Here is a 14098-nt window from a genome sequence, read left to right as displayed (position 1 = left end):
CATTAACTATATTTTAATACAACCTCCTAAAATCAAAATGTAATATATGGAGATAATCCTTTCCCTATAACATATTTTCCTGAATCAAAATTTTAGTGAAAACTCAAGTATTATCCAGAAATATGTACGCAACTATTTATTTAAGTAGGAAAAAAATTACCTGGGATATAACTAAATTTAAACAATCTCATCCTGATTTTAAATTTCATCATACCACTAAATAATTATATTCATGTAGGCTGATTTACACATAGTAGTAACAATATAATAGTCTACAAACAATTTTAAGTATTGATACCATTCCATTTTAATGACAGAAACTAACAAAAAGTAATTATTTCATTAGCAGAATCAATATAATTCTTAATGCTGTATTTAAAAATTCCTATGGAAAACAAACCTACATGATAAAACAAAAGAAATGAACAAATCTGTGATAAATAGATTAAATATTTATTTTAATACATAAGAAACTAGAAAATATACAGTATTCTTAGGATATTTAATAAGAAAAGTTTCAACAGATTTTTCTTTTAAGAAATAAGATCTCCACATAGAACATATGCAAAAACTCTTAATAAAAATGCAATTTGAAAAGTAGATTTTAAACTTCTCACTCTTTAATATACTTGATGGCTTATCTACGAACATTAAATACCAATTATAATTTTAAAAATCCTTTAAAGATATTTTGTAAACACTACAGAGAAGCATCTACCATCTAACTCCTAAAAGGCTATGCCTTTCTTCAACAATTCCTGAATGTGTTTACACCCAATATTTTGTAAAAATTCTGCATTCAAAAATCTTAATGTACTTTAAGGTTACATTTCCTAATCTTCCAATTCTCTTCCCATCAGCACAAAGTATGTTATTAAGCTTCATGTAATAAAATAACTGTAATAATATTATGATCTCTGCCTCTTCCTAAGAGCATATTTGGTAGGAGGAGCAATCAAAGCATGGCAAAGTGCTGTTTTAACTGTTTAATTAAATGTTGTGTATCAATATGATCTGGAAATGCGGCTTCAGACTTCTGTGCAGCCACATAACTTCTCTGCAGATCTCCAATCTGTAAGAAAGAAATAAGACACTCAAGCATAAGTCAAAAATGCCTAGTAAACACATATTGTATGGACACAGGATCACAGGTCTTAGAACTGGAAAAGTACATCTAGTCTAACCTCTCATCTTAGAACTAAAACATGAAAATCCAGCAAAATTAAGTGACTTGCCCAATGATACCACAGAGAGACAGGATTTGAACACATTTCTCTAGACAGCTATTGTTACTATACTAGAAATTCTAGATCAACTGACTGTGTCTATTTTGATTTTAGAGTGCTAGGCCTGGAGTCAGGAAGACCTGAGTTCAAATCTGGTCTTAGACATTAGTTATGTGACTCTGGGCAAGTCATTTAACCCTGTTTGCCTCAGTTTCCTCATCTGTAAAATGAGCTAGAGAAGAAAATGGCAAACCATTCCAGTATCTTTGCCAAGAAAACCCAAATGGAGTATGAAGAGTCAGACACAATTAAAAATGACTAAAGAACAATGTTTTGATTTTAGTTCCAAACACCTTTTTTATTTTAAAAAGACTTTTCTTATCTAAAGTATTGTGTCAAATTAAATATGAGCAGCCCTGTGAGAAATGAATAAGATTTATGGGGAGTGCGGAGGGAAGGAGAGAGGCCATACAATTATGAGCTGAATCGCATATATATAATTCGAGACATCAAAAAAAAACCCTATAATATACAAATTCCAAAGACATACTTTTGATTACAGACAGAGAAATAAGTGCAAAAAAAGATTATTCAAAACAATGATGCATTTTGTACCCTATTCAACTTCTTAAAGAAAACAATATTGAGATAAATATGGTTTAAACTGTTAAAAATGAGTTGAGGGATTTTAATGTTTGCAGGGAGCAGATAATGATTTTGTTTTAAAGTCTGGTCCTAAAGAGACACACAGAGGAAAATTGAAAAGATCTGAATTTATCTATTTTTGTAACAAAGAAAATTGAATAGGCCTTCTTGAGATTCAATCAGTGATTAAAGGAAATATAATTATTTCATTTTTCTATTTTGAATACTGCTTTCTCTTACTAATATGCAGAATTTTGACATTAAAAAACCCTTTCATTTGCATGTTACTGGATTAAAATATAATAATGTTCCTAAGAAGGCACAATGAATTTATGAATAGAAATCTCTTTTTTTTTTAAGTAAATTTTTACTGGTCTTCTGTATTTGTCATCATTATAGTTTTTCCCCAGTATTCCTCCCCTTCCCAGATATATATATAGATATATATATGTGAAATATGTTTAATATTATACATATAGAATATAGCATCTCTCTATCTATCTATACACACACACAGCACCTATCTGTATGTATACACATAGCTAAACTTTACCATAAAATATTTTAAAAAACTTTTTTTTAAAATAAAGTGTTATAATCAATAGAAAGCTGGCTTCAGAATAAAAAATACCTGAGTTTGAATCCTAGCTCTGACACAGACTGACTATATGATGCTGCACATAGCATTTAACCTCTCAGTGTCCAAGGTAATCTGAGTCTGTAAGTTTCAGAGCAGCTGCACATTGATTGAGAGAGTTTTCACACTGGGAGTTCCCTATGATAATGAAATCATGGGCCCCTAGCAATCTTATTTTTTTAAATAGAATTATGATTAAAGTATAAGTCAAAAATGCCTAGGATCATATTCAGGGTTCTATTCAGAACATGCTTTGAATAAAGGGTTAAATTCATATATATACTTGGTAGATTTTCTTCTAAAGAAAGAGCCAAGGCCACAAAGCCAACAGAGTCAGAGATTGGACTTGAACTCAGACTATCCAGACTAGAAAGTGAGCTCTCTAGGTGCTATCACATATTGGCTTTCAACTAAATGATTTCTTTAACCTATTAAGAAAAGTGGATTTTGGCTGGAAAATATCTTGGGGATCTTCTCTACTCCTTATTTTACATAGGGAAATCAGGGTTCAAATAAGGTAGTGACTTGCCAAGGTCAGATGGGCAATAAATAGCAGAGACAAGATTTGAACACAAGTTTTTAAATCCACATTTGGTGTTTTATCATACCATGCTGCTTTGATATGACATTTATTGAGGAAATAAGGATTTATCTATCCAACAAATACCTTGATTTTAATCAGTGAAGAAGAAAATGACACTAATCATGGTATAGTTGGCCATACCTTATCAGAGAGTGCTGCAAAATTAAAATGGGGCTCATACATATGTGGTGCTAAAGATGAAGCAGTTTGCAACAGGGCTCTTGCCTAGGTTAAAAGAGAAACATACAAGCACAAAAGAGTTAATGAACCATAAACAAGACATTTTGATGAATGTTCTGAAAGAAAATACTTATGTTTTTTTTCTATAACTTAGTATCATAGGATTTAGAGGAAAGAACTTTTAATTTAATAATTTAGAGATAAATCCATCATAGTATAGATGAGGAAAGTTGGAGTTAAGAAAGGGTAAAGTGATTGACTTTTTCAAAGATCTCTAGCTAGTAAGTAACAGCAGCCCAAAGATTTGAACCAAAGCTAATAAACATTTCACAACACAAAACTTTACTTTTGGTAAAACTTAAATGATGCACTGTGGTTAATATTTTTCATAAGATACAGTTAATTCAAAATTTAAAAGAAGCTATTTATTCCTTAAATTATATTATTAATAAAAGTGACAGGCAAAACACATAAACATATTTATGTAAGAGCCAATGAGAAAGTTTCATTTAAAAATTAAAGATTTAAAGGCCAGGACAATAGTTTTCATTGTTTTACATTTCTAAATAATGCTCAACTCAAAATATGATCTTAATAAAATTTTCATAAAATCTCCTTCCCATATTTTTTTTGCTGTTGATTTAAATTGTTTTTTTTTTCTTTCTTTTTTTAAAATACCTGTTCTCTAAAGTAAAGAAAGAGCTCTTGTAATCTTCAAAACCCCATGTAGTAAGCTGGATGAGATAAAAATACATGCTGGGAACATATATCCATTATGGGGCTGATCTCTTACTTTACTCTGCTGGTTATTCTTCTGAGGGAGAAGGGAATGGAAGTTGACAGGCTATCTGCTCCCTGAAGTACTCAAACAGCAAAATGCTCATCCCTTTCTGTCCCCTAAAGGTCCAAAATAACATATACAGTACAGAGAGCTGAGATGTTTATACATAGACCACAAACACAGCAACTGAAATGCTGTAACTGAAAAGCTCAGGCTGCCATTAAACCTCTTGTAGCATATATTCTGTCAGGGAGGAGAGAAGGAAAATAAATGTGTAAATCAAACAATATCATTCCCTGCCCTGAAATCATATTTACATAATGGGAAAAAACCTCGCTTACACCGATATGATGCTTTAAGAAAGTCAAAGTATTTTATCAAACAATCAATATCAAGCATTTATTAATCACCTATTATATGCCAGCTACTATGCTGGGCACTGGGGAAACACAAAGGATGAAACAATCACTACTTTCAAGAAGCTTCTATTCTAATGGAGAATAGACAAGAAGCGTGTGTGTATATGTATCTACATGCATTCACATATACACTTATAAATGTATATGTACATACTCTGTATAAAGAGTAAATATATAAATATGAATATATAAATATGAATAATGGTTCAGCAGAAGGCAGTCAGAATGGCAGGGCCTTAGCATTTGGGGGGATTAGAAAAGGTCTCAGGTAGAGGTGATGCTTGAGCTGTGTCTTGAAGAAAAAACAAACGCCATAATGCTGAGATAAGGAAATGCATTCCAGGCATGAGAGACTGCCAGAACAAAGGCACAGAGATGGGAGCTGGGGTGCTGCTGTGTGAAAGAAACAGAGAGGGCAGCATGCCAAAATTCATCCTACAGGAGAGGGGAGGAATAGCCAAAGAGGAAAGACAGATTGGGGGCAGGATATAAAGGGCTTTAAAAGCTCAACAGAAGAGTATATATATATTTATATTTTTTTCTAAAGACCACAGGGAGTCACTAGAATTTATTGAGTAGGAGACTGACACTGTAAGATCTAAGACTTAGGAAAATCACTTCGGCAGTAATGGATGGATAAGGAAGACTAGAGTGCAGAGAAATTTGTGGAAGAGACCAATTAGAGGTTGCGGTGACAAGGATTTCTATATCCAGCAAATACTTTTATTTTAATCAATGAAAAAAAATGGAACTAATAACAGTACAGTTGGCTATACCTTATCAGAGTGCTGCAAAATTAAAATGGGGCTCATTCCTATATGGTGCTAAAGATGAAGCAGTTTGCAACAGGGCTCTTGCCTAGGTTAAAACATAGCAAGAGGGTTTTGTAAGTAAACAGAAGGGTTTTGATGCAAGAGATGTTGTAGAGCAATGATTCCCAAAGTGGGCGCTACCACCTCCTGGTGGGTGCTGCAGTGATCCAGGAGGGCTGTGATGGCCACAGGTACATTTATCTTTCCTATTAATTGCTATTAAAATTTTTTAAAAATTTAATTTCCAGGGGGCTAAGTAATATTTTTTCTCCAAAGGGGGCGGTAGGCCAAAAAAGTTTGGGAACCACTGTTGTAGAGGAAGAAGCAACTATATTTGGCAAATAATTGCACATACTGGGGTGAGGGCAATGAAGAGTAAAGTATACACTGAGGTTACAGACCTGGGAGAATGGGAAAATGGTACCTTCAACAGAAACAGGAAAGTTTGGGGAAAGGGTGGATTGTGAAGAGGTGGGGAACAAGATCTTTTTTTGGATATTTTTAATTTAAGGTATTTCTGGGGCATCCATTTTGAAATGTTCAATGAGCAATTGGAAATGCCCCACTGAAGCTCAGGGAAGGGACTGGGACTTGATGTATAGATCTGAGCCATCTTAATAGAGATGTCCATTAAACTCATAGGAGCCCAAGAAAGAGCTTTGAGAAGAATACCAGTTGCAGGGCATGACACAGATGATAAGCCAACAAAAGACTGAAAAGAAATGGTCAGGCAGGGGGAGGAGAGCTGAGAGAATAGTGTCTTGAAAATGCAGAGAGAAGAGAGGATGGTCAGTAATGTTACATATAGCAGCAGTCAGACGGCTGAGATGGATAAGGGCTAAGAAGAGACCATGAGATGTAGTCTTTAAGAGCTCACCGGGAACTCTGAAGTAGGCCGTTTTAGTTACATAATGAGGCCAATTTAAGTCATATTGAAAAGTTTTAGAACAAATGAAAACAGAAGTAAATGTGTTGCTTTTTCTAGAAATCTGACTGATAAAAGGAGAAGTACAGCATAATACTTCAGTAGATGGTAGAGTCAAGTGAAGGTTTTTAAGAATAGGGGACTCTAGGGCATGTCTGTAGGAAGCCAGAGAAGAAAAGGCTGTAGTTTAGAGGCAGGGCATATCTATAGTTGCAATGTCCTAGAATCAGGGGCACATAGAGGCCTTAGTCTTGGTAAGGAGACTGGGATAAATCAGCAACTACTTTGCAATTTATAGTCCTTGAGAGTTGCCTGTGACATAGACATTAAGTAATTTTTCTAAGGCACACAGCAAGTGGTTGTCAAAGGCAAGACTTGATACTGGTCTTAAGGACTCCGAAGACATTCTAATATAAACACTGTTTCATTACTCAAACATTTCTAATAACCTCATGAGAAGTTTGCCTCAACCTCAAAGAAGCAAGGGTTTAACTAGACTGGATATAAATGTAACTATAATGTAATGTCAATGTATGATGGCATAATTGGACAGAGAATCCAATCTCAGCCTAAATGTTAGCAATTTACTTAACTGGGGGGGGGGGGGTTTCAAAGAGACTATGACTGAACTCATAACCGTACATTTAAAATGAACGTCCTAAAGCCACATAGGAGGAAACAATGTGCACCGTAGGGGCCACTATATTGCCCCTAGGTTTAAAATGAGCTCATTATTATTATAATGGTTACACTACCAAATTAGTAATGATAAAAGGCACAAAAATAACTATAGAAAATTATATTTAGTTATTTTTTCATAAAATTTAGTAGATATTATAATAATTGTGCTTCACAATAAAATAAATTTTAGCAACATATGTTCCTTAACAAAATAATAATAGCTTTATTTTTCACCTTAAGAAAAAGATATTGGTACACAAAGTACAGATGAATGCCAGAATTTGGTTTAAATATTCCCACAATAAATGGTGGCAAGTTTTGCATTAACCTTGGTAAACATTTTTCTTAAGAGTTCAAGTGATTCATAGCTATTGTCAAGACACTTACCAGATTCATATTCCATTTCAAGCTATATATTAATTTGTTACTAACATACATTACTAACACTGTGATAGGTGCATATTTTAACTACACCCAATTTTAAGTACACCCCATCATTTTTTTTTTTTTTTGGTTTTTTTGTTTTTGTTTTTTTAAACCCTTGTACTTCGGTGTATTGTCTCATAGGTAGAAGATTGGTAAGGGTGGGCAACGGGGGTCAAGTGACTTGCCCAGGGTCACACAGCTGGGAAGTGGCTGAGGCCAGGTTTTTTTTTTGAACCTAGGACCTCTAGGTCTAGGCCTGACTCTCACTCTACTGAGCTACCCAGCTGCCCCCACCCAATCATTTTTAAAATGATGCAGTTTGCCTTCTTTATAAATCTACCAACCTGTTCGATATGGCCCTTTCGCATCTCCAGGACAGCCAGGTTGTTGTAAGCTTCTGCATGGTTGTTATTGTTGACCAGGGCTAACCTGAAGCACTGATAGGCCAAATTCAGATCTCCTATTCCCTACAAAATAAAATATCTTATTTTTCTTCAATAAAAATATACTTTCTTCCCACTATCTTTTTTTCTTCCTTTCTCATAAAAGACAAAAAAAAATTACATTGCAGTAATCTCACAGGAACATTTAAATTTGTATTCAATATAAAGTAGGGTGATCTGGATTCAAATCCTAGTTCTAATACTTACTATCTGTATATCCTTGGGGGTCTCAATTTACTCGTGTGTAAAAATAAAGGTATTAGACTAGATGATTTCTAAAATCTCTAAAAACTCTAAATCCTATGATCCCAGATTCATTCTCTTCCAAATGGACATGTTTGTTTCCTCTTCCAGACTCCCATGGTACACTGTTTATAACTCTTATACAATTTGTTATATTTTGTGTGTGTGCCTCTCATTGACTGTATAAGACTTAAATGTCTAAAAAAGCAGGGGCTTTGTCTTTATTAATTTTTGCATCCCCTTCGGTATCCAGCAGAGTTTTTTGCATATAGTAGGTTCTCAATAAGGATTTACTGAATTGAACTGTCATGACCATTAGAAACCTCTAATCTTTCTGCCAGAAACATAAATACCCTGGGTTTTAGAACAGCTGGGGAATATGTTCAGTTCAGCACTTTATGGTAAAATGGTCACATCTAAAATACACACCACAGCTATGTGTCCCAAGTTATACCAGACATCAGCTGCCTCCTCCTCATTTTCAGCCAAGGAAAGGGCACGTTCAAATGAGGTCAGAGTCATATCATACTGCTGGGCATAGAAGCAACAGAGGCCCAGATTGTTAAAAAGCTGGCAGTTATAAACACCCATCTGCAGTAGTCGCCTGTGTGAAGAGATAAAAATCTTAGAAAATCTTATAGTTTGCTTTTAATACAACATTTAATTTTAATACTAAAAAAAATTAGAAATGACTACTATATTGTAGGACTTTTCTTTTTTTCAAAGAATGTAAAGGAAGCATGATTATGATAAATTAAAACATATACACACAATGCAAAACAACTTATCCTTTGTAATTACATTCATGTTCATGGAAATATGTCAAAAAATCAAATCAGGAGAAAAAAAATTACACCTTTCTTTAGAAGTTTTCCTTACATTTTATTAATAAAAATATTCTTCACAGTCAAATTAAGCCAGTGAATGTTAACTTTTTCCAGTTCAGATTTGTTAAATGACAGGAAATTTCACCCTTTTACGGATTCTTCTCCACTTGGGGGGCTGTATTCATGTAAGAGGCATGCACCAGCGGGCACTAAGGCAGCTTCCTTCCTTGCCTCCAATATGGGTTAGAGGGAACCTTAAGGGTATGCACACAGGGGATGTCACCATTCAGGTAAAAGAAGCACTAAGTAAAAACTGCTGAGTTAGGAAAATAAGCTAAAGGTTGCAGTGAAGAATAGTTGACCAGATTGCTAAAGCTGTGCCTAGAGAGCTAACTAGGCTCAGACTGGAGTGAGGGAGCTGGGTCTGACTGCTAGAGCCATACCAAACCACCAAAGGCAGAGGAGGGGCACCAGATGAGATAGATGCTTCATCAGTCACAGGACCTGTGATATCTCTTAAGATTTAGAGGTCCCACTAACAGGTGCTGTGAGTTTGCAGGGACTGTCAACTGAATCTCGAAACCCAGTGCCCTTAGCACAATGCTCAGTGTGTATATATATATATATTAGGTGCTCAGTAAATGCTTGTTGATGGCTTTAGATCAGGATACAAAGGTCCCTGGGAAGGGCTCTCCAAATTGCTTTGCTAGGGGCTTATATGCAAATCATTTCTTTCTTCCTTACTGTATTAATGGCTCTGATAGCCTGAACGCTTATAAAGAGTAGAGGGCCTTCTGAGAGACTGAAATCAATTTTTATGTTCCTAGGAGACGTTCTAGGTGCTTTTATGTTCTTAGAAGAGTGTAAGCCACCAAGTGTATTATTAGACAGAAGACACCAAGATTGAACCCAGTCAGAATTTAACACATTTGTCTCTAAATTCTGATTTGTGTTATTTTTTTTTCTGTTATGTATATTTTGTTGGATGTCTGTTACCAGCTAGTTCAGGTCGTGGTGATTATAAAGAGCAAATCAGGTTTGGTTTCTGTGTCATTTGGTTAGCTTATTTGTGTTCCAGCACTAAAGACTAATGCCATCTGGCAATTGCATGCCATGAGTCTCAAGAAAAATTGGGCAACAGAGTCCAAATGGAAAGGACTTACCACCTTCATATCCTAATAGGAAACTATTTTGGTCAAATCTAATATAAAACAAACCTGTAAAATCGTAGAGCTATTTCTGGTTGATCAGAATAAAAATGGTTGCTTCCAATGCAAGCAATAGCTTCCACATGAGTATTATCCTGCTTTAAGACTTCTTTGTAGTATTCAGAGGCAGATGGGATATTATTCATTGCCTATTCTCCATCAAAACAAAAATCAATGATTTAATGCTATTTTAGTTTTTAGTTGGTTAACATCCATTCCCAACCCTCCCCCACAAATACCTGTGATGTGATATGAGAATAGAGTGCTCCTGATGAGGAAATTACTAATTTGCACAGCCAAATGTTTTTGAATTTTATAATCCTGGAGAGCTGCCTGGAGCAACTTTCTGACAGTCCAAGAGGCAGTATGTGTCAGAAGCAGAACCGGCATAGATAGGACTGTTCTTTTAAAAGTTAAAAAACTTTACTCCAAGGTGACATCTCTAAATGCTGTTGATTACCTCCTTCTACACATTCTCTTCTTCTTTCTGGGTTTTTTCTGACAGTGCTCTCTCCTGGTTCTCTCTCCATCTGTCTAGTCACTCCTCACTGTCCTTTGCTGATCGTCATCCATGCCTTATTCTCTATAAGTAGATGTACATTCTCTTTCTACAGTCTCTCTAGCTGATTTCATCAGCTCCCATGAGTTCAACTATCCCCTCTGTGCAGGTGACTCTCAAAAAGTTATAAAAATAACTATTACTAGTCCAGGTAAAATGTTATGAACAGTTTGAAGACAGAGTAAATTTTATAACTTCCTTTTTTCACATTTCTATTTAAAGCCAATACATCTTTTAAAGGGTCATCATAAGACCCAGAAGGAGAAATTCCAATTTCATAAACCGAGATTTAAACTGTTCTCCCCTCCTATAGCACCCTTTCCATAACATTGGAAATTTCTCCCAAAGCTAGGTAGGAATTCTGTACTCATAGTTTTCTGAATTTAGCTCTGACCTCCTCTATCTATCTGGATATTTACATTTTGCAGGGCAAAGCTACAATGTCACACTTTGCTAAAGGTAGACACAACCTGATATATGGTGTACTTCAGTCTGAACATTGATTTTTTTAAAAAAGCTTTCAACTTCTGGAAAATGAATTTTACCACTTCTGTAAGTGTGAGTCTAAAACATTCATTTTTATAAAATTAAGGCTACCTATGCATTTTCATAGTAATCACATAACAACCGCAATAGCTCATTTTAATGCACTCAAGGATAGTTAAGTGGTAGCTATCTATGTGAAACCTTTGGTGTGAAATTTGATCTTCCCCTAAATTCATAAACATTTGACTTAGGAAAACTAAAATTAACCACAAATTATTTTACAAAGGTTATTTTTGAGCCATTTAACAAAATAACTATAATTCTATTTTAAATTCATCAAAAATACTATTTAAATGGAAAGTAAGCTAGAAATCAAGAAGACTTCTGAATTATACCCTTTTTGATTTAAAAAAAAAAGTCAGCAGAAAAGCCAGTTTTACCAATGAAAGAATATTTGCTTCAAGAAAAACAGTAACCACAACAGAAAGTTTTTAAGTAGGTAAATCCTAAAACTAACCGGTACGCAAAAGGAACAATAAAAAATATGTAATACTGAAATTTCATTTTATTTATTTATTTTATTTTAAACCCTTAACTTCTCTGTATTGACTTATAGGTGGAAGAGCGGTAAGGGTAGGCAATGCGGGTCAAGTGACTTGCCCAGGGTCACAAAGCTGGGAAGTGTCTGAGGCTGGATTTGAACCTAGGACCTCCCATCTCTAGGCCTGGTTCTCAATCCACTGAGCTACCCAGCTGCCCCCTGAAATTTCATTTTAAAATTAAGAACAACAACAAACAATGGAAGAGATAAAAAAAATTTTTTAAAGGAATGCAAGACTGTGATAAATAAATGCTAATGTCTCCAGAGAAAAAACCATGTTGTGATACAGAACAAAAGTCCCCAGAGGTAAAATAAGTGGCAATTTCCAAGTAACAAACTTTACTAATTAACTCTAAATCTGTTATTCTAAATGAGGAAAGGACTCCATTAAAGACTTTATTTTGTGACATATAACTAAAAGTTAGGAGAAATATCACATTCAATCACTTTTTTGTCTCCAAGTGCACCAGGTGCACTACTTCCATTCCTATGTTCTCTTATCTTCTTCATGGAAGGTACTTGACTTTCTTCACTTATTGGAATTTAATTTTACATTCAGTCAATAGATAAACATTCCTTAAGTTTCTACTATGTGCCAGGAACTGTGCTAAGTGTTAAGAATAAAAAGGAAAAGACAGTCCCTGCCTTCAAGGAGGTTAGTCTAATGGGGGAGAAAATATGTAAACAAATGAATATAAAAAGCAAGGCAGGATAAGTGGGAAATAATTAAAAGATGGAAAGTACTGGAATTAAGAGAGATGGGAAGGTTAGTGGCACTTGAAGGAAGTTAGGGAGTCAATAATTAGAGTGGAGGAGGGGGAGCATTCCAGGCTTATAGAAGATAGCCAGAGAGAAGGCCCATAGCAGAGAGATGGATTTATCTAGATCTTGGAACAGCCAGGAGGCCTGCATCACTAAATCAAAGAGTATCTGTCAGAAAATGATATGATATAAGAAAAGTGGAAAGGTAGGAGAGGGCTGGTCATGAAGCCAAATAGCATTTTTTATTTGTTACTGGAAGCAAAAGGAAGTTTATTGAATTGAGGTTGGGGGTTTTCAATGAGCCCCTCTTTTTAGGAAAATGACTTCAGTAGTTGTCAAGTCCTCATTTAAGTCCAAACCTATCCAGGAAGCCTAACTTAGAGAAATCCACAATGGATTTTCCATATTCTGATCTGCTTACACTGCTCTTTTGTTACATAAACGCTGCCTTATATCATAAGTTATCTTTTAGCATGTCCTGTCTCTTCACTTGGATTGTAAACTTCTTTATTATGGTCTCATCATACTAGTTTGAGATGTAAATTCAAGTCACTAAGTATCTGGATGGAAAGACGGCAAAACGCCCTCTAAGAGAGAGTCACTCTTCAACCTCCTGGCCAGTTATCTTTGCCTTGTATCTGGCCAGGAGGTTAAAGAGTGCCTCCTTTCTGGAAATCGAAGAAAGATAAACCTCTCCCACAATAGCAGGCAGAACACAATGATGCATCAAGTGATTTCCAGGCCCAAGAGGACAATGCCATTACTGATATCACCCCAGATTTCTACCTGGGTTCCATAAAGCATAGGAGATAATCATAAATTTAACCAATCACAAAATTATAGATTTCGATTTGGAAAGGTCCTCAGAGGTCCTCTACTACAAATCCCTTATATAGAGAGGGAATTCAAATCTAGGAAAGTTAAGGGACTTGGTCCAGGATCATGCAGCTGGTAAGTGGAAGTCAAGAAGAACCATTAGGAGAACCCTAATTTTAAGATCAATCAAGAGATAGAGAATATTACAAAATGTAAAATGAATAATTTTGATTACATTAAACTAAAAAGTTTTCATACAAACAAAACCAATGCAACCAAAATTAGAAGGAAAGCAACAAATTGGAAAAAAAATCTTTATAACAAAAACCTCTGACAAAAGTCTCATTACTCAAATTTATACGGCGCTAAATCAATTGTACAAATAATCAAGCCATTCCCCAATTGATAAATGGGCAAGGGACATGAACAGGCAATTTTCAGTTAAAGAAATCAAAACTATCAATAAGCACATGAAAAAGTGTTCTAAATCTCTTATAATTAGAGAAATGCAAATCAAAACAACTCCGAGGTGACACCTCACACCTAGCAGATTGGCCAATATGACAGCAAAGGAAAGTAATAAATGTTGGAGAGGATGTGGCAAAATTGGGACACTAATGCATTGCTGGTGGAGTTGTAAATTGCTCCAACCATTAAGGAAGGCAATTTTGAACTATGCCCAAAGGGCTTTAAAAGACTGCCTGCCCTTTGATCCAGCCATACCATTGCTGCGTTTGTACCCCAAGGAGATAAGGAAAAAGACTTATACAAAAATATTTATAGCTGCGTTCTTTGTGGTGGCAAAAAACTGGAAAATGAGGGGATGCCCTTCGATTGG

At 35.2% G+C, this 14098-nt stretch overlaps 1 protein-coding gene across 2 annotated transcripts in view; it reads right to left on the bottom strand.

Moving 5' to 3' along the window:
• Positions 1-516: 516 nt before the first annotated feature.
• The window catches only part of TTC8 (tetratricopeptide repeat domain 8), a 54575-nt gene continuing 40993 nt past the window's right edge, over positions 517-14098 (bottom strand). For both annotated transcript variants that reach the window (XM_044662123.1, XM_044662124.1), the window contains 5 exons: positions 10046-10185; positions 8431-8605; positions 7660-7782; positions 3233-3316; positions 517-1072 (listed from right to left, as the gene is read on the bottom strand). In XM_044662123.1, the coding sequence (XP_044518058.1) occupies positions 956-1072; positions 3233-3316; positions 7660-7782; positions 8431-8605; positions 10046-10185 (639 nt within the window). In that variant the 3' untranslated portion in view covers positions 517-955. The remainder of the gene's footprint in view (positions 1073-3232; positions 3317-7659; positions 7783-8430; positions 8606-10045; positions 10186-14098) is intronic.

This window comes from Gracilinanus agilis, chromosome 2 (assembly GCF_016433145.1).
Source record: "Gracilinanus agilis isolate LMUSP501 chromosome 2, AgileGrace, whole genome shotgun sequence".
Lineage (NCBI taxonomy): Eukaryota > Metazoa > Chordata > Mammalia > Didelphimorphia > Didelphidae > Gracilinanus > Gracilinanus agilis.
Note: the sequence above shows the minus strand (reverse complement) of the source record. Positions and strands in the feature narration are given on the sequence as shown.